Genomic DNA, 19,154 nt, shown 5'->3' with positions numbered 1-19,154 from the left:
AACACAACTGAAGGAGTAAATATCTGAAACCTGAAAGGCACTTTATTACTTCTATCAATTTAGTTCAGTCCAGCTACAGCAGTTAAAACACCATCAAACTTTAATGTAAAATACATGACTGTAAAACACTAACTTTAAAATACTATTTTAAAAAGTTTCATCACAGCCTAACAGCAAAGTAAAGGCTGTACTTCCACAATGAAATTAGCCAGTCAACATGTAACAAGTGAAATAGTTAAAAACATTTAATGAAGTCCCGGGCACTTCAAAACTGTCTAAAATGGTCTAAAATTCCCAGGATTCCATCCACCTGAGGCCAGCCATGGAGGAGGCAGGGTCATGTGCCAGCGGCCCCCTCATGCCATAGGAGAGAGGGTGGAAGAGATAAAAGCTGAAACAAGCAGAAATTGAAAATTGAAATTCAAGTGTGAGATCAATATTAGAAATGGACTGAATTTGTAACCTAAACAAACATAGTACATAGAACATTTGTACAAAATGCACAATTTCAGCATTAGATAAAATTAACATACTTTATTCATTTCCAACAGGAAATCTTGTAAAGAGTTAAAAATAATAAAAGCATAAAAGTGTTGTGAGTCCAAAAACAACTACGGTACATTTAAATATTGTAGAGTCTTACCTGTAGATGAACCCTAACAGGAGTATAAATTGACCTCCCCTCACAAGATAATGGGATATGGATGAACTAAAGAGAAGGTGTAAATTCTGGAGGAAGATGTCCAGAGTAATACCTTAAATAAAGAAGGTAATTAAATGTTAGAATTAAATGTGTTAATTCAAAAAAAGTTGTATCTTAATAGGCTTATTAATGCTACTAAATTTGACATTTGTAGATGAGTTTGTTTTTTATTGGAACAGATTTGGAGAAATTTAGCATTACATCACTTGTTCACCAATGGATCCTCTGCAGTGAATGGGTGCCATCAGAATTTGAGTTCAAACAGCCGATAAAACATCACAACAATCTACCAGTAATCCACATGACTCCAGTCCATCAATTAATGTCTTGTGAAGCAAAAAGCTGTGCATTTATAAAAAACAAATTCAAAATAGAGTCCTCTATCCATAACATTGCTTTTTTACTACTTAAAAAGTCATTTAGTCTATATCAGGAGAGAAATATGCACAGATCAAGCAAGCGAAAACAGTCCAGAACAGTTCTAAACAAATAATGTTTTTATCAGCTGTTTGGACTCATTCTGACGGCACCCATTCACTGAAGAGGATCTACTGGTGAGCAAATGATGTAATGTCAGCGTAAGTTTCTCCAAACGGAGAAGGGACAGAGCGGTGTGGAATAAAGGTAAATTATGTGAAAAATAATTTTTTAACTAAGCATTAACACATGTTAGACTCCACCCCATAAACACTATCAAGCCTAGAAAAAACCCAGTGAACCACCCCTGTATCGCTATTGTAATTACAAGATGGCAACTCTGAATGCAGCATAACCTATTGGACAAATGCACTGGAAAATTTATGAAAGGCTAATTAATTAACTTCCAGTCCATAGAAAAACAGTTTGATAAGAATATATTAGAGTAGGCATTGACTTTGGTTATCTGGTTTGCCGTCGTACCTGTGAGCATACTGCTGAACAACATGGCAGGAAAGTAATGGTGGTAGTAGAGTATGCGACCCATGATGTAGAACGGGAGGTAGTGTAATAGCCAACCCAAAAGCAGCATTCCACCACCCTCCATGAGAGTGTGACAGTGCACTAAAAGACAACATCAGCTGTTTTAGACTTGTTCTGATTGGCTCTTTTTAAGTACTGCACAATATGTAGTGCTGCTTACCTTTCCTCATTCCCTCCATCTTCACTCCTCTCTGTTTTGCTAAAAATGCAACTGTCAGCATTAAAACAAACAGAGCAAGACTCAAGAGGTTCAGCCACCAAATGACCTGAGGATTAAATGTGATCTTCAGTAATGATACGACAAGAGATCTTAGGAAGCAGAGGACATAAAGTCAGAGACACTTACAGGGTTCCCGAGAAGATAAACGCGGTACTCTGTCTCATTCACTCCAGAAAACCTCAAACCCTATCATGAATAATGAATAACAATGAGATAGTACTCCAATAGATCTGGATCTTCAAAACAGTTTTGTTAGTGTTAACTAAACTTTTAATAAAACTAATAAAAATAAATTAATAAAAAGCATTTTCATTAGAAAGTTTTCAATAGAAATAAAAACTGAAATCAAATAAATTAGATATGTTGTCTTGGCAATTAACTAAAAATACGTTGAAGTACTAAAATTACTAAAAAATAAAACAATTAGATATAATTTAAAAAAATGACAAAAGCACACCAAATGACTAAAACTAATATCAAAATAATAACAATTAAAGCTTATTCAAAATATTAATAATTATTATAACATTATATAATTAATACTAAAATAAAACTCTTTCAAAATATTGGTTTTCTTTAAACTGTCTAACACTTCTTACACAACATACCTGATAGTTGATGGGCCAGTGCCAGGGCTTAGAGTTCATCTCGTTGTCTTTGGGCTTCAAACCACTGTTTCCCTAAACAAAAAATACAAGTTTTACTAAACTTAAACCCATATACTTAAAATCATGAACCATTCTGATGCAAAAACAACATTTTAAGGGGTAGATTTTCCTTTAGGAGAATCTTACCCTGATCATCACGATATGAGACTCCCAGAGGATCTCCAGGAAAGTTGGTTTGAGCACTGAAAGACTGATGTTGGGCACTGCAGACATAAAAAGATGAGGTAAAACCCATCCAATGGCACATTTCTGCCTATTATCATATTTTTAAAAAGCAGCTATATGAACACACGTTTAGGATTGATGAGATCCTCAATGTTCCACTGAGTGCTGGGGGTCTCTTTGACATATGGGCTACATGTGACCTCCACTTGTTCCCATCCCCTGTAGAAGAGTAATATGCAGTTAAAATGGTTTTCTGTGATATGTCATGTGCTACAGACCAGGGGCCGGTTGCATAAACTGCTTAGACTCTTAAAATTTTAGCCATCTAATTTAAGTGCTGGGGGTCTCTTTGACATATGGGCTACATGTGACCTCCACTTGTTCCCATCCCCTGTAGAAGAGTAATATGCAGTTAAAATGGTTTTCTGTGATATGTCGTGCTACAGACCAGGGGCCGGTTGCATAAACTGCTTAGACTCTTAAAATTTTAGCCATCTAATTTGTTTTCTTCTAGACCGGTCATAACTGTTTAAAGTCAATAACAAAAAGGTAGATTGGGCCAATTTTAATTAGAAAAGTGAGACTGATTGTCTCTTGGCTAACTGCTAGTTGGTCAAACTAGTTCTTAAGGCACAGTCTATGTTTATGCAACTGGCCCCAGATCTGAGGTTTTTGCTGAATGAACGCTCTCACCACTTGGGAAGGGTCTTTCCAGAGGAGCAGAGCACACAGCCTGTAGAGCGATGGAGAAAACGCACTTTACTGCGCAGCACCTTCACAGGATCTCCTTTCTTCCCTCCACACACCTCCACCTGCCACAAGTCATTCATGTCTCCGCTTCCATTCTGAAATGAAAAGCCATTATTGTTTGGAATTTGTGATGCTACTGTATTTGTACTTACATAAAATGCTCAATATTCATTTGGAGGTTTAAAGTTGTGCTGAAATTTGCTGTTATCTAGAAGCACAAGATCATCCTTTTGCTGGCGATGATACAATCAGAAAATAAAAACTAAATCAAAACAAAGCCGAATCTATTAATCTGATAGAACACAAACCCGCACCTAATCCACGTAATAGTGGAACATAGTTTCTATAATAATGCTAAAACTTTATAATACATGAATGGTAACATTTAATGAAAAAAAGAAAGAAATAGTACTCACAATGCCATAACCTGTGACCTGCAGGTGTTTTTTGGTCAGTGGAGCCTCATGGAAATGACTATGAAGATTCCTTGTAGTTCTGATGAAGAAGATCAGGAGTGCACTGTTTTAAACTAACATTCTTTTTGATCATTATCATGTTACTTTTACAAAGACCTGATACGTACTCTTTGTGTTCCAGTCTAATGATGTCACCATGTCGGACCAGTTCTGGTGGCCCAGTGAGATCTTAGTAGAGTACAGAAGTTATTGATTCATGTGCAGTGTGTATCTAGAAATATAATACAAACTTGTACAAGAACTCACCGTCAGAGTTGTCAGGTCTCTTGACCAACCACAGGTTGTTGTAATCTTTGTGCAAATAGCCTGTAACCTACATGAGGTAAGTTGAAAAATAGATTTAGACAGGAATATAATTTATCATTCTGTTAGAAACGGATCACCTAACAGAATAAATAATAAATTCAGGCCATATATCAAATATACACATTTAGATACACTAGTTTGGTGTCGGTAAGATTATTTGAATGCTGTGAAAGAAGTCTGTTATGATCATCAAGGCTGCATTTATTTAATCTTGTGTGATATTATTGCAATTTAAAAGAACAGTTTTATTATATTTTAAAATCTAATTTATTCCTGTGATGGCAAAGTTGAATTTTCAGCATCATTACTCCAGTCTTCAGTGTCATAATGATACTTCAGAAATCATTCTAATATGCTGATTTGCTGCTCAAGAAACGTTTCTTATTATTATCTTCATCAATGTTGATAACAGTGTGCTGCTTAATATTTTCTTACTTACTCCGAACTTTTTAACGGTAGCATAATTAGACATTTTGAACCAAAATAAGGATCACAGATCAGTTTTTCATCTTGTAATCTTCCAGATAATGTTACTGTAGTACTGTTGTCTAACTGTCTGTTAGGAGTAAATGAGGGTGAACTGACCTGCTGCTGGTGAGCTCCAACCCCTTCTGGGTAAAGGTGCCAGTGAGAGTGCAGATACCCTCCTGCTATTCGCAGATTCTTCACGGTTATGACAGAGCCATATGCCAGATCTGTGTGGAGGGAGGAGTACAAGCCAGGATAATATTGTCAGAAAATGGAATCTTTTCACAATTCAGTAAGGTTTTTTTTTAAGTAATAAAAGAAACATAAGCAGTAAAAATGCCAAATATTGAGCTCAAGTTGTTCTTACACTCCGGCATGGAGGCATTGTGCAGATTGTTTCCAATTAAGCGAGACTGGAAAGAAGAGCTGAAGAAACCATCCCCAGGACCGCTGGGTGTTGAAAAGAACAAAGCTTTAGCATTTTACTGTATTAATGACCAATGAACTGCTTTAATAATAAAATAGAAAATTAATATTGGCTCAAACATACCTTCTGTTTAAGACAACGAAGTGGACGGCAAATATTGTAGTGTACAGGAACAATGGGAGCATTATCAACCCGAAAACCCGAGCTAATAAGTGCTTCCCAAAATCCACCTAGTGAAAAAACAAGAAAATATTATCATCCACAACATGCACTAATGTTCAAAAGTTTGAAATCAGTAAGATTTTTTCTCAGCAAGGATGCATTAAATTGATCAAGTGACAGTAAAGACTTTTACAATGTTACAAAAGATTTCGATTTCAAATAAATGCTGTTCTTAAAAAATTCTATTCATCAAAGAATCCTGAAAAAAAAGTATCACGGTTTCCACAAAAATATTACACAGCACAACGGTTTCCAAAATTAATAATAATAATAATAAATGTTTCCTGAGCAGCAAATCAACATATTAGAATGATTTCTGAAGGATCATATGACACTGAAGGGTAGAGTAATGACTGCTGTGCTTTGACATCACAGAAATAAATTACATATTTTCTAATATATTCACGTAGTAAATGGCTATTTTAAATTGTAATATTTCATAGTATTACTGTTTGTACTGTATTGTTGATCAAATAAATGCAGCCTTGTTGAACAGAAGAGACTTCTTTCAAAAACATTAAAAACCCTCCTGATCCCAAACTTTTGAACAGTGTATATATTTGAGACTATATTCAATCTCGTAACTGGTACTCATTCATACCAGAGACAAGCTGAGGTCCCCAAGCAGCCTCCACAGATCAAATGCTGTGTTAATTCCCACCAAGAGGATGACAAACAGCCCCACAAACTTTACCCCCAGAGACCCTGAGAGGCAGAACCCCGTCAGAAGCAGCCAGAACCACCAGGAGAAGCCAAAAGGCCTAGAGACAAGAAAGAAAATGTGCATTATATTAGATACACAAACTCAAACCGTAAAGCTACATAGAGAGATGCTTCAGATTCCTCTACCTGAGTCTCTGTGTGTTGAATCTGACCATGCAGAGAACAGAGCCCATGATGAAAAACATTAGAATGGGATCCAGGAGAATGTACTGAGACAGGGTGATACAGCCAGTGTCTGTTGTAAAACAGATCAGTCGATTTAGATCATCATAGTAATGCCCTCACTGCATACAGGCCAGCTCTGTGTTGATGATCACTACCACACTCACCAAAGATAAGCAGAGAGGCTGCGATGAGCGCTGCTGGTGTAGAGTGTGACAGCTCCAGGACAATAAGGAAGGCAAAAGGAGGAAGACAGGAACCAAGAGCTGCACAGAACTAAACACAAAGGAATTCATCACAGGGATTAAAAAATGATAGATCAGCAATGCAAAGAAAAAAAATAATAAAATAAAGAAACATCATGCCCATTCATAATCAGAATAACTTTTGATCCAAGTAGATTTCGATTGCAATTTACAAAAAAATAAATATTTGCATTTTTGAACTCATAGCTACAATTTTGCATGGTGAAATTAAAAAGAATTTGCATTTGCAAAAATTATCTTTTAAACTATATAAACTAAAAAAAACTATATAATAATTAAAAGTTTGGGGTAAAGTTTGGAAAACTAAAATACTAAAATAACTTAAAAGTTAACACCATCTTAAAGATATGCACGATATGAAGTGGGATTTACTGCTCTCATCCCCCAATAGCTGTGGTGCTCATATTTGTCCCCTGGTTTTATGAAGGGAAAGGTGCCATCATAGCCTGTCAGGTATCCAGCGAGGCCGATCAGCATCTGAGCAATGAGCGTAGAAACATCCTTCTGAGTCACACATGACAAACTACACAAAAACTGACAGAAGAATAATAAATTCAGATTGTATTGCATGCACTGTAACCCATACCTTTCCAAGGGGTGGATGGACATCAAAGAAGAAGGTGCGGTTAATGTAATAGCTTCCCATTTTCCCGAAATGAGTCTCATCCCAACTGCAAACGGACTATGTTTATTTATCGTGCATTGATAGTAGGGTTATAATCACAATTTTACACAACTAACACTTACCATACATGTGGAGGCTCAGTGATTTTGTAAAAGCGTGTACATACAGAGAGCACAAGCACCAGCACCAGAGTATAAACTGGCACATGATCATCTTTGGAGGGAGAATCGAGGTGTCCTTCTCGCTTGGGGATCCTTTTATTTGCCCCATTAGAAGTCTCATTAGAAGGCTGGGAAAGGCACTCAGACCCCTCGTTTGCCTTACATGTTTTTCGGTGTCTTACAGCTGATGTGTCTTGTCTTTGAGTGTAATGCTCCTTCTGTCTGCCGTCCATTAGCAGCTTTCTTGATGAAGACAATGAGTCATTATCAAAGTTGCGAATCCACTATAAAGACAGTTTAATTAATAAAACATTAATCCTCACAGGATTTAAGACCTTGCAGTCTGGTCGTGTTGACATGTCGCAGTATGAGAAATGATCTTGCTCATCATTGCAAGGATCCTAATGCTTTCCAGCTCATGTTTGTTGTGCATTTCCATAAACTGTTCTGGATTGTTGGTTTGGGAGATATTGGAAATGTCTGCACTTTACTGTCACCTGCTGGACAGGAGAGGGACATGCGGCCAAAGTGAATCCAATGCGTGGCCTGGCATTCACTGATTAAATGTGAATGAGCAAAATGACACGTCGAGAATGATTTGTGAGGGTCTAATACAAAAACCGTCGTTTTTCTATTTTCAGTTTAATATGAAATTCAATTAACTATGTAAATGAAATAAGTAGCAGGTCTATTTTTAAAGCACAATCTTTTTAGGTTTATGGTAATTCGTGTGTGTGTGTGTGTGTGTGTGTGTGAAATATGGGCGTTATCCTTTGCGAACAAGAAAACAAAACAAAAAAATGTAAAACTATAATTTGCTGTATACTACTACTACTACTAATAATAATAATAATACAATTTGTGTCTTTTTCTGCAGTACAAAGAAATGTATCCAATTTATGCAACATTATTTTCCCTTTACTGTAATGACTTTTTATATGTAGGTAGATTGGGTAAATCTGGATTACCTTGTGATTGATATTCCACCTGGAACTGGAGATGTCCAACTATATTTGTATAGCAGCCAAATAAACAAAAATCACAGCTGATTTATGGACTATTTAATCAGATAAGTACAATGATGTCCAACTATATTTGTATAGCAGCCAAATAAACAAAAATCACGGCTGATTTATGGACTATTTTATCAGATAAGTACAATGATAGATAGATAGATAGATAGATAGATATGCTTAACATACCTAAAAAACACAAAAGAATCACAACACAAGATAACACAAAAACAGACACAGACACCAGGTGTAAGCATTACACTTTAATTAGGAGTGGAGCTATGAATGTGTATTAACAGTTCTGGATGATCCGTATACGTTCATGTCCTTCATACACCCATACATTACTGATCTACAAACAAATGAAAATGGTATAATTCTTAAAACTCCATTAGATGAGTATAGGGTCCATTTGTATCCAGCTTCAAGACTTGTCTGTTTCCATACGTTCCATGTTTGACCTCTGTAACAGTGTCACTGTTCTTGCAGGTTGAGAGTTCACTTTGACAATGAGACACAAAGTTGTTGTAGAGCTTCAAGCCTTCATCTTTCCCAATGTTGCCATGGTACTGCATCCCTTTTCCTTTTGGTTTTCCTCCAAGCGTAGCTTGCGGTACTATGAGAACACTGCCTGGTAGCTGAAGCACTGAGGTGTACTTTCCAGATTCTGTCTCACAAAGCTTCATGTTCAGCAGTGTGTTCACTGAGTAGGAAAAACAGGTGTAAATTAAATATAGCCTAGTTTATATTCTATTTCAGAATGAATGCATCTATATATGTTTTTATTGCAAATGTGAGACAGGAGCAATTGCATACCCATTTTGGGGATTATATCTTCAGTCGCACCTTTGAAAAAGCAGATGTAGATAACCATTCCCCTATTAATCTGAATAATCCGAATTACATTAGACAGGCCATTAGTTGGACAAAAACTAGAATTGTGGTTAAGGTTAATTATTTAAATATTTTTCCGATACCTCAACCCATTCAGCCTCACTCCCAGCTTCTGGAGGTTTGACCTGCAGTCGTGCATGCAGACACTGCTGGAGAATCACTCGCGCTTTCATGCAGTTCTCTGTTCTCTCGGACATTGCTACGAAATAAGCCGGAAATTGCCGAGTTCAATGTCAGTGATCAGTTTAATTCCGAAGCATTACAAATAACAGAAGTTTATTTAGAATGAACCTCACACGAGTTCATTGGTTATGGAAATGAAATATGGAACTACAGGGGGTTCCGCTTCCGCGTGAGAATCCAAACAACATACGTCATCAACAGTCGACAGTGCGACGCTACTTCACAACAGCTCATGCCATCTATATAAAAAACATGCTGTATTTGTGATATTAAATGATTTATTAAAAAACGCAAACAAGTACTAAACCGATAGAAACGAGTGTCACATGGTAACCACAGCGGTGTCTCATGTCTTTGTTTTGCTCGTGACGTAGTCTGAGATCTCGTCTCTGGAAGCTTTATAAGATGATTAAATTACTCGACAGCTACAAACGGCTTTTGCAAATATATACATTGTCCTCAAATATTATAGGCACACCACGTTTGCCTAGCAGATTTGTTCCTTCACATCAAAATCGACATGAAATCCGCTTCAAGGTAAGTAAACCTAATTAATTAATTAAATGTACGTTAGTGATTACAGGTTCCCTAATTATTAATTCTGTATAGATGCATACACCTAACTATATTACAGTCTAGACTGTGTTACTGACACATATTCTCCCACTCTTTTCTGTTTAGACTTCAGGTGCTGGTGAACGAGCTCTGCAGGAGAGACAGAGGCAGCACATGGCACGAGGTTTGCCAAAACAGAAGCCCATAGCTGGAGTCAAAGAGGTCATTGTTGTTGCATCAGGGAAAGGAGGGGTGGGAAAGTCCACAACAGCAGGTCTGTTGTCTTTTGCATTCATTGACCTTTGTTTGTTTCATGCCACAATCATCTCCAATCTGTTTGTTTTACTCTTTAATCAACTGCCAGTATTTCTCTGAAACCCTCAATTAGTTTAATGTCTTCACAGTGAATCTTGCTCTTGGACTTATGGCTAATGATCAGGTAACATTCAGATAACCCCTGTCTTAGCCATTGTATTGAAAGCACAAAATTATTGCACTTTTTATTAGATGATTTGCCTTTAGTAATATCTTTTTTCGTACCACTGTTGCATGTAGAGTAAATCGGTGGGTCTTCTAGATGCTGATGTCTATGGCCCCTCCATTCCAAAGTTAATGAACCTAAAAGGAAACCCTGAATTAACAGACAGTGAGTTTTGTGGCCACATTTGCTTTGTAAACAAAATATATCATGTTTAATAAGAAAACTTGTTTGCCATTCATATATGATACTTTTTTTTCTCTTTTCTTTATTTTCAGAGAACTTAATGAGACCACTTGTGAATTTTGGAATTCCTTGGTAAGTGCATGACTGAAAAATAGTTATATTCATTATTTCCCGAGATGTCAAAACTGAATTTTCAGCACCATTACTCCAGTCTTCAGTGTCACATGATCCTTCAGAAATCATTCTAATATGCTAATTTGGCGCTCAAGAAATGTTTCTCATAATTATCATATTGAAAACAGTTGTGCTGCTTGTTGAAACCAGCATTTATTTCAGGATTCTTTGATGATTAGAAAGTTCAAAAGAACAGCATTATTTTAAATAGAAACTTTTTTTGTAACATTATGAATGTTTTTACTGTGATAAATGCAATGCGTTCTTGCTAAAGAGAAGTATTTATTTTACTGACCCCAAACTTTAGAAATGTTAGTTTATTTTAGTTTTTTCTTTTATACAATTTAATTTTCAAATGTTTTAAGGTCTTACTTTTTGCTTCCCCGTCCTCTATAGCATGTCAATGGGCTTTCTGGTTGAAGAGGTCGCACCTATTGTGTGGAGGGGTCTGATGGTGATGTCAGCTATTGAGAAACTCATTAGACAGGTGTGTAATTTGGATTTGGAAATTGCTGTTGATAATAGGATTTTGTTGAATATCTATTTTTTTCTCAGTTGTCCTCGTCCAGCACAAATAGATGTGATTTCTTCAATAGAGTTCAATTTTTCTATCCGTTGGCACATCATGAATTATTCTCTACCCTGGTTCCATGCAAAATTGTCATTTTCTGCAGTCTAAGAAAATAATCCAATTTACTCACCATTGTTGTTCCTTTCATTACTATAATGACTTTTTCCATGCAGGTAGATTGGGGGAATCTGGATTACCTTGTGATTGATATGCCACCTGGAACTGGAGATGTCCAACTGTCTATTACTCAGAATATTCCAATAGCAGGTAAATAAACAAATGTTACAGCTGATTTATGGCCTGTCTTCCTCTTTTTGGCATCTATTACAATCTGAAAGAAGCATTCAACCTAATGTCAGTCACAACACAGCGCCATGGATTTTTCCAATTCAGATTGTCATTTAAGGTTTTATTGTAATTTCTTGTATCAGGTGGAAGAGAATTGGATGCATTGTTTTCTATTATTCAGAACATTCCTTATGAAATCAGTTTTTACTGCTCTTAAACATAATGTAAGTACTTTTTGACAGGTTTATAGACCAAATGTCAAGCCTAGTTGTATAATTTATGCTCAAATGCTGTCAATTTTGGCTTTCAGGCGCTGTAATCGTGTCCACACCTCAAGACATTGCCTTGCTAGATGCACGAAGAGGTGCCGAGATGTTCAGAAAGGTTAACGTTCCGGTAAAGCATTTGCTTTTGTGTTTAAAGGCTCCAGCTTCAACTTGTCATTAATTTATAGTGGGTATAGTAATAGAGTTTAAGCAGGTTGGGTTCATGCTGATATAGACCTAGCAATAATAAAACATTTAAGCAGTAAAAATAGCATCAAAGTATTAATATCAATATATTTAATCATTGTTTTGTGTTAATTCTGTGACAGTCATTTCCGACAGAAATTACTTGATTGGTATCAGTATTTATTTTGTTTTATAAATATACGTTTAAGGATATGCTTTGCTCTTTCAGGTGCTGGGTCTGGTTCAAAACATGAGTGTTTTCCAGTGTCCCAAATGCAGTCATCAAACACACATTTTCGGCTCGGATGGGGCTAAAGAGCTGGCTCAGACCCTTGGTGTTGAGATGCTTGGTAAGGCCATTCTCTATAAAGTATTACATTATGACTGACTGTTTTAGCATTTAAGCACATTTAAAAAAAAAAACGGTGACATTTACCAAATGTAATGCATATAATAACGTCAAATTGTATGTAACTAGATTTGATTCAAGTGGATCGGCCTATTTGTGAGGACACAGGGTTTCTCTTTTCTCACTCCAGGGGACATTCCTCTTCATCTCAACATTAGAGAGACGTCAGACAAGGGACAGCCCGTGGTTGTGTCATCTCCAGATAGTCCAGAAGTAAGTGAATCATGTTGGATTCCTGTCTTGCTTTTCATTGTTTTCCATTATGGTAGTTTGTTATCGTAAGCCTTTCAGGATCTTTGGGTGCAAACTACTGTGGTAACATGTATTGATAAATTACAAAATTGTAATGCAAATATTGTATATTTATTGTATATAATATACTTTTATTCATAAATCATCTTATGTTTGTAGAATATACTATTTTTATTATATTTCTTAAACCACTTTGTAGCATGTTGATAAAAATGGCAAGGTAAATACTGTATATAATACACTTATATATTATGTTATAATTTTTAAATTATTATTATTATATTATTTTTCTAAAAGCAAGAGTTAAGATAAACTACACCAATGGTAAAGTAAATATTGTTTATTTATTGTACATAATACACTTTGTTTTATTTCAAGTACTAATTCTATTTTAAATGCTCCTTGAGACTTTCTATTTTATGTTGAAATGTGGTTATTTCTAAACAGTCACGCAAATATGAATCACTTTGAATGTACTGTAGTCATAAAATGTTGAACTAATCAACTGGCAGGCTTCAATCAGACAGAGTTTCAGATGTATACAAGAAACGAAAGTTTATAGAACTGATCTGAAATAATTTTCTAATATGTTTATGCATATATCTCTGTTTTGCAGGCCGAGGCTTACAGAAGAGTTGCAGCAGCAGTAGTACGGCGACTAGCGGAGCATCCAAGATAAATGACGTCCACACTTAATGGAGTTTTGCTGACCTGAGAAAAACTATCAGTATTGATTCACTGTCTCCTAATCAACTTGTTTACCCATTTAAATTAGTATCACATACCTATTAGAATACTATAATTTATGTTCTTTATTTATGTACTGACATATTGCTCATATTATTTACAGAGATTAAAATAACAAATATGAATAAATCAGTTTGATTTTAAACAGTTTGACAAAAAGTAAGCTTTCATTACATAGCTAATTAAGGTAGGAAATAATGAAAATAAGAACTCACTGCAATCATGATCATATTAAAAGTGCCCTAATGTAACGTCTGAAAAGATCTCAGACCTATTCCCACCGGAATAGACTGAGGAGATGTTTACCCAAAAGGAACTGGGTCAAAGGGCAGATTTAGTGCTGCTTCAATCAATGTCATTGATTTCACTTCAGCAAAGTATCATTCCACAGACTCTTTCTTGCAACATAAAGATGGTCATTACAGGTCTTAACCACTTGATGGCACTGCAAATGTTTTCATGCATCTTATTGTGCTTTGTTTGATTTATAGTGATAGCTAAATTAGGTCTTTCACTTCAACTGTGACAAATCTTCCTCTTTTGACAGTAACATGATTGGACTCTTTTGTTACTTAACTTGCATTTAATAAAGATAAATGGTCCCGGTCCAATAGGAAAAGTGCAATGAAGTTTTCGTGGGATGAGAACAACAGGGTCACTTCCTGCCTATTTTCACAGCTCCCTTGACTCAGCTGAAACAGCCGTATTCAGTCCACCGCTGTGTAACTGTGGCCAGACAGATCAGTCTGTGATTCATCACCGCAATGAAGCTATTTTGCTTTCTTTTAGTCTCAATTGCTTAACTGTTCCCAGAAGACTGACCCCGGGATTTCAGCTGTACAATGACCTCAGATGAATTTGGGCAGTTTCACATTTGGTGTTATTTATTTTCTCTTTGTTTTCATGATAAAGAAAGCGTTATCCTGATAACATGCCTTGACTGATGTCATTGAGCGCAGTGCTATGACTCACACTCCCATGAGTGTGCCGTTGAGGTGTAAACAGCAAATAAACATCTATTCATATAGAGATATAAAATTCACCAAAATTCTGCCTGGGATTATTGTCCGAGAAAGGGAGTTTCACAACGAATAGGAGAAGACCATTCATAAATCTGATTCTAGATCAGACAACTTCCACTCATGAAACCTTATCTGCTTGTGAGAGACTGCATAACATGGGCATATTCAGATTACTTAACAAGCAACATGATTGAGTATGTTTCAGGTAATTGCCAGCTGGCAAGAAACAGTTTTCTAAAACAGTGTTCTTGTGGTGTTCTCAGTGGCATTATAAATGCAGACTTTGCTGCATGTGGTAAATGTGGCTTATAGCTTCTACTTCCTAAGGCTATGGGAAAAAAATCTATAATTAAATGGGGTAGCTGTGCAGAGGGCAGACTTATTTCTGTGTCATCTTTGATTCATGAGCAGATACTGTTAATAAGATAAGCTGAGGTGCAAACAAAAGACATTTAAGGAAAATCATTATGTCTAAAATGAATATTGGTCAGGAATGGTCTCTTCAGTGTAAATCATTCTAGTTACATTATTTCACATAAAACCGCACAATTTTCAATCAGATCCTGATTAAATGATCATCTATTATTTTTGCAAATGACATAACTATTTAACTATATGTGGTGATCTCTGCATTCTTAGTTCATGATGAAGTCTTCATGGCTTAAGTATCGGCTTTATGCCTGTAAATTGGCTGAATTGGTGATCTGCACATGTATAATAGAAGACATACATGTATAATTGATTAAAATTATGTAAGGTACATGCCTTTTGGGGCCGAGGTTATTCTGTTGCCATGTAAAATAAATGTTCATTAATGCTACATATTGAGACCTGATTCTGAGAAACATCAGAACACTTTCAGAAAAAAATCTTAATACTATAAATAAAATAAATTGTACCTTTAGGGGCACAACAGCTTGTCACTGTGGCAGTACCTTAACTTTGTACCTTATTTACCCTTAAAAGGTTCATAATATACCTTAAGAGTACATATTACCAGAATTATTATAGTTAATTAAAATTGAAACTAAAATTAAAACCATAAAAAAAGCATTTTCAGTACTTGAAATAAAATAAACTTGACTGAAATAAAAAATCACTGAAATTTAAAAAAAATAAAAAAGGTTTTATTACAGCTTGCTGGCCAAGGCAACAGTTCTCATTTTAATTTATTTGAACTTGATGTACTAAAACAACAAACGAAATGAAAAAAAAAAAAATATATATATATATATATAAAATTATAATTTTTTGTGAAATTTACAAAAAATTTCTGAGTGAAAACTGTTTTAAAGTAAATCCTATACCATTTTTTTCAGTGCCCTCCAACTAATATGCACCTTTTATGAACCCTAAAGGTAAATTTTTTACACATTTTCCCCCTGTAATATATAGCTTGCAAAGTTGTTAATATGTTTATCTTTCCTATTTTATTTATTCAATAAATTGGGATTTTTTCCCCCCAATTCTTCATGTGTCAGCTTAACTAAAGTAACAAAATAATTACCCACTGAAGTTCCTTTCTATAGGAAGCATGTTGAATTCAGAGATCTGTTAGTCTTACCCATTCAGCACTTATTTAATTTTAAAACCTAGCTAAGAACAGCATTTTTAAGCTCCAGGCTTTAAGATCAGAGAGATAATCTGACAATATTAAGAATGTGGCTGCATTTATTTGCATGATATCTCTCTCCTGAAGCCTCGTCTGCAGTGACCCGGAAACCCAGGCCTTCCCACAATCCCAAGCGTGGATCCATAACCATGGCAATGTAGCCGTGCTGCTGCTCAGGGTACATAGCAGCAGCAGCTGGTTCCAATTGCACTGCAGCGCAGGGGAACAGGAGGGGGGCTCCTGCTAAAGGAGGCGTCTATGAGGTGCTTTAACTCTCTCGCATTGGTATTCTTTAAACTTTGGGAACATCTCTATAGGCAATATTAGCTGTATAAAACTATATTTTAGGTAGTAGATTGAGAAGTTGAGCAGATATTTATAAAAAAAAAAAAAAGAATGTGGCGAATACCATTTGTGTATCAAACATTTACCTAAGCATTTGGCTATTTTAGATTACGTTAAATTCATAGCGATGACTAGGCTTATCTTACACAATCAGGCTCCACACAAAGGGTGTGGACACCAGGGCTTCTCAGCAAGACTCCAAGCACAGCTGACAGTGAATCTGCAGATCTGAGGGGTGTTGGAAGGAGATTTTGGGGGGGGGTGGATTTAAAGGAGGCATGGACAGACACAGCGAGGCCTGATGCTGAGTGTTTGATGTCCACACGTTAGTGTTTTGTGGGCAGTAGCTGCAATGAACATTAAGAACATTACTACTTTGCATACAGCCTGTGTTGGAGAAGTACAACCATTATAGAAAGTAATTTTGTTATATTACTATTGATAGCAAGACAACTTAAAAAAAAAACTGCATAAAAAAAAACTTACAACAAAAATGAGAAATGTTGCCTTGTCAACTACCTTAAGTTTAAATTGAAATACTAAAATGACTAAAACTTAAATAATTCAAACTAAAGCTATAGTAATATTTAAAAATCAAAAAGTAATAAAAATGACAAAAGCACAAAACAGAATTACTAAAACTTAAACTAAAATGAAAACTTGAATAAAAACAAATATGAATAAATACTATAATAGTATATAAATAATACTAAAATAACACAGTTTTGAATCTAGAATGACACAAAAACAGATAGGGCTTTTTATTGCAAACAGAGAGTTTCAATTGATGCTTTTCAAATGAACATCCTTAGAGGAAGTGATGGCTGCACATGGCTGATGGCAGTAACATTTGAATGTTAAATACAGACACAATCATGACACTGTGATGAAATTCACTTTCAGACTCAGGGTTTCAGAGCCATTGTTCAACAAATCAAATCAGATCTGGATAAAAGAGGCATACTGTAGTCAGACTATTTGATTTATGGTCAGAATTTACTAAGCACAGCCTCAGGGAATCTTGAAAAAATAGTATCATGGTTTAAGCAGCACATGTTTTCAACATTGATAAGTTCTCGAGCAGCAAATCAGCATAGGGTGATTTCTGAAGGATTATGTGACACTGAAGACTGGAGTAATGATGCTGAAAATTCAGCTTTGCATCACAGGAATAAATATATATTTTAAAATATATTAAAATAGAAACATTTTAAATTGTAATATTTTTCACAATATTACAGTTTTACTGTATTTTTGATCAAATACATGCAGCCTTGATGAACAAAGGAGACTTCTCTCAAAAATATTAAAAATGTTACTGACCTTTCTGAACTTTTGAATAGTATGCGGTACGAAAATATGAAGTACGAAACATTTAGGAAAAACAAACATGATCCATTTTTTCTGTCTTGACCAATCATACAATACCAGTATGTACTTTGAGCATTAGCATGACAATAATTTGAAGTAAAAATTCACTGTAAAAATTTTTTTTTTCTTATTAATCAGCAGTGCCAAATTTACCTGCAGTGATAAGCTTAAATACATGTAAAGTTAATTTGATGAAAATTGATGTTGTTAACCACATGATGATGACAACATTTTTTTTACATGCAAAACAGCGATTTTAGACCCTAAGTGGTCAGATTTGCATTTACAAAAGAAGAAACTTGACATTTGTGTTGCGTTCCGGGACAGGGAGTGGCTGGCCACTGACCACAGATAGGCGTTGCCTTGGGAACAGATGCTCTCTATAGACAATAGATTTGGTGAACAGAGAATTATTTTATGAAACAAAAGCACATCAAACACAAGAGAATCAGCGACAGCGTGAGCACACCTCAGTGTGTGCGTGACCCACTTTCATTCCTTAGTCAGACCAACTCATGTATAGTTCTGGTTAGTAGCAGGGGATCCTTCTGGCACAAGTGTACCATTTCAAAATCTTTTTAATATAAATACTGAAGGAGTATGTGTTCAAAGGGAATCATCAAAAATAAATCATAAATGTATAATAGTAAAGCAAGGTGTTTGTCTGTTAAGAATAACATTTTTAGTTTATCTAAATTGAAATAAAGCTTGCAAGCACAAGTGAGGCTGTGCAAATTCAGAAGGTATGGGTCAGTTAATGTCAGTGCTGTTAACTCAAATGGTAAACAATGTACTATATACATTGTTCTGGGTCCAAAAAACCAAACTGAATGTATTGCAGATGTTTGCTAAGTTCACTGTAGCATACAATCTCTTGCTAAATGAACACCCATGACTATCACTGACATGTTTTATTGATGATGTAAAGGTGTGATGAACTCGTTTAAGATAGAAGCTCTGGACTCAGAAAAGATTTTAAATTTAACTTTAGACTTTGTGCCAAATACATCCATAAGAATAGATAAAAACGGTGCAAACAGGATAAGACCAGCCTTCCTAATCTATGTTTTTTTTTTCTGTCTTGTTGAAATAGCAGCTGAGCCTTCATACAAACAGACCTGGGCCCGTATTCACAAAACATCTTAAGGCTAAAAGTAGCTCGTAACTCGCCGATTTAGGAGAAAATCTTAAAAAGAATGGGCGTGTCAGTCCTAAATTTAGGACTCCTAAATTTTTGATCTAAAAGTATTTCACAAAGCATTTTAGCACTAAAACTAGCTCCTAAATCTGTGAAACGTTA

At 35.5% G+C, this 19,154-nt stretch overlaps 3 protein-coding genes across 3 annotated transcripts; 1 reads left to right on the top strand and 2 right to left on the bottom strand.

Moving 5' to 3' along the window:
* Positions 1-36: 36 nt before the first annotated feature.
* Positions 37-7,770, bottom strand: LOC107733198 (protein O-mannosyl-transferase 2-like). The gene is made up of 22 exons (XM_016544749.1): positions 7,638-7,770; positions 7,264-7,545; positions 7,103-7,187; positions 6,889-6,993; positions 6,418-6,526; positions 6,215-6,323; positions 5,967-6,126; positions 5,267-5,373; positions 5,084-5,166; positions 4,834-4,943; positions 4,189-4,255; positions 4,050-4,110; positions 3,883-3,961; positions 3,410-3,561; positions 2,844-2,935; positions 2,678-2,754; positions 2,492-2,563; positions 2,010-2,069; positions 1,824-1,929; positions 1,604-1,744; positions 644-755; positions 37-391 (listed from the first exon to the last, which is right to left on the bottom strand). Exons 1-22 carry the CDS (start codon positions 7,739-7,741, stop codon positions 286-288), a joined length of 2,379 nt encoding a protein of 792 aa, XP_016400235.1. The 5' UTR covers positions 7,742-7,770; the 3' UTR covers positions 37-285.
* Positions 7,771-8,574: 804 nt separating this feature from the next.
* Positions 8,575-9,417, bottom strand: LOC107733196 (probable D-tyrosyl-tRNA(Tyr) deacylase 2). The gene is made up of 3 exons (XM_016544746.1): positions 9,293-9,417; positions 9,132-9,201; positions 8,575-9,018 (listed from the first exon to the last, which is right to left on the bottom strand). Exons 1-3 carry the CDS (start codon positions 9,404-9,406, stop codon positions 8,696-8,698), a joined length of 507 nt encoding a protein of 168 aa, XP_016400232.1. The 5' UTR covers positions 9,407-9,417; the 3' UTR covers positions 8,575-8,695.
* Positions 9,418-9,777: 360 nt separating this feature from the next.
* On the top strand, positions 9,778-14,422 carry LOC107733195 (iron-sulfur protein NUBPL-like). The gene is made up of 11 exons (XM_016544745.1): positions 9,778-9,929; positions 10,074-10,221; positions 10,352-10,386; positions 10,503-10,593; positions 10,704-10,743; positions 11,182-11,272; positions 11,530-11,623; positions 11,955-12,040; positions 12,326-12,446; positions 12,636-12,718; positions 13,374-14,422. The coding sequence occupies exons 1-11, from the start codon at positions 9,798-9,800 to the stop codon at positions 13,434-13,436; spliced, it is 984 nt and encodes a 327-aa protein (XP_016400231.1). The 5' UTR covers positions 9,778-9,797; the 3' UTR covers positions 13,437-14,422.
* The last annotated feature ends 4,732 nt before the right edge of the window (positions 14,423-19,154 follow it).

The sequence above is a fragment of the Sinocyclocheilus rhinocerous genome, unplaced genomic scaffold, assembly GCF_001515625.1.
Source record: "Sinocyclocheilus rhinocerous isolate Xijiao unplaced genomic scaffold, SAMN03320098_v1.1 scaffold8, whole genome shotgun sequence".
Lineage (NCBI taxonomy): Eukaryota > Metazoa > Chordata > Actinopteri > Cypriniformes > Cyprinidae > Sinocyclocheilus > Sinocyclocheilus rhinocerous.
Note: the sequence above shows the minus strand (reverse complement) of the source record. Positions and strands in the feature narration are given on the sequence as shown.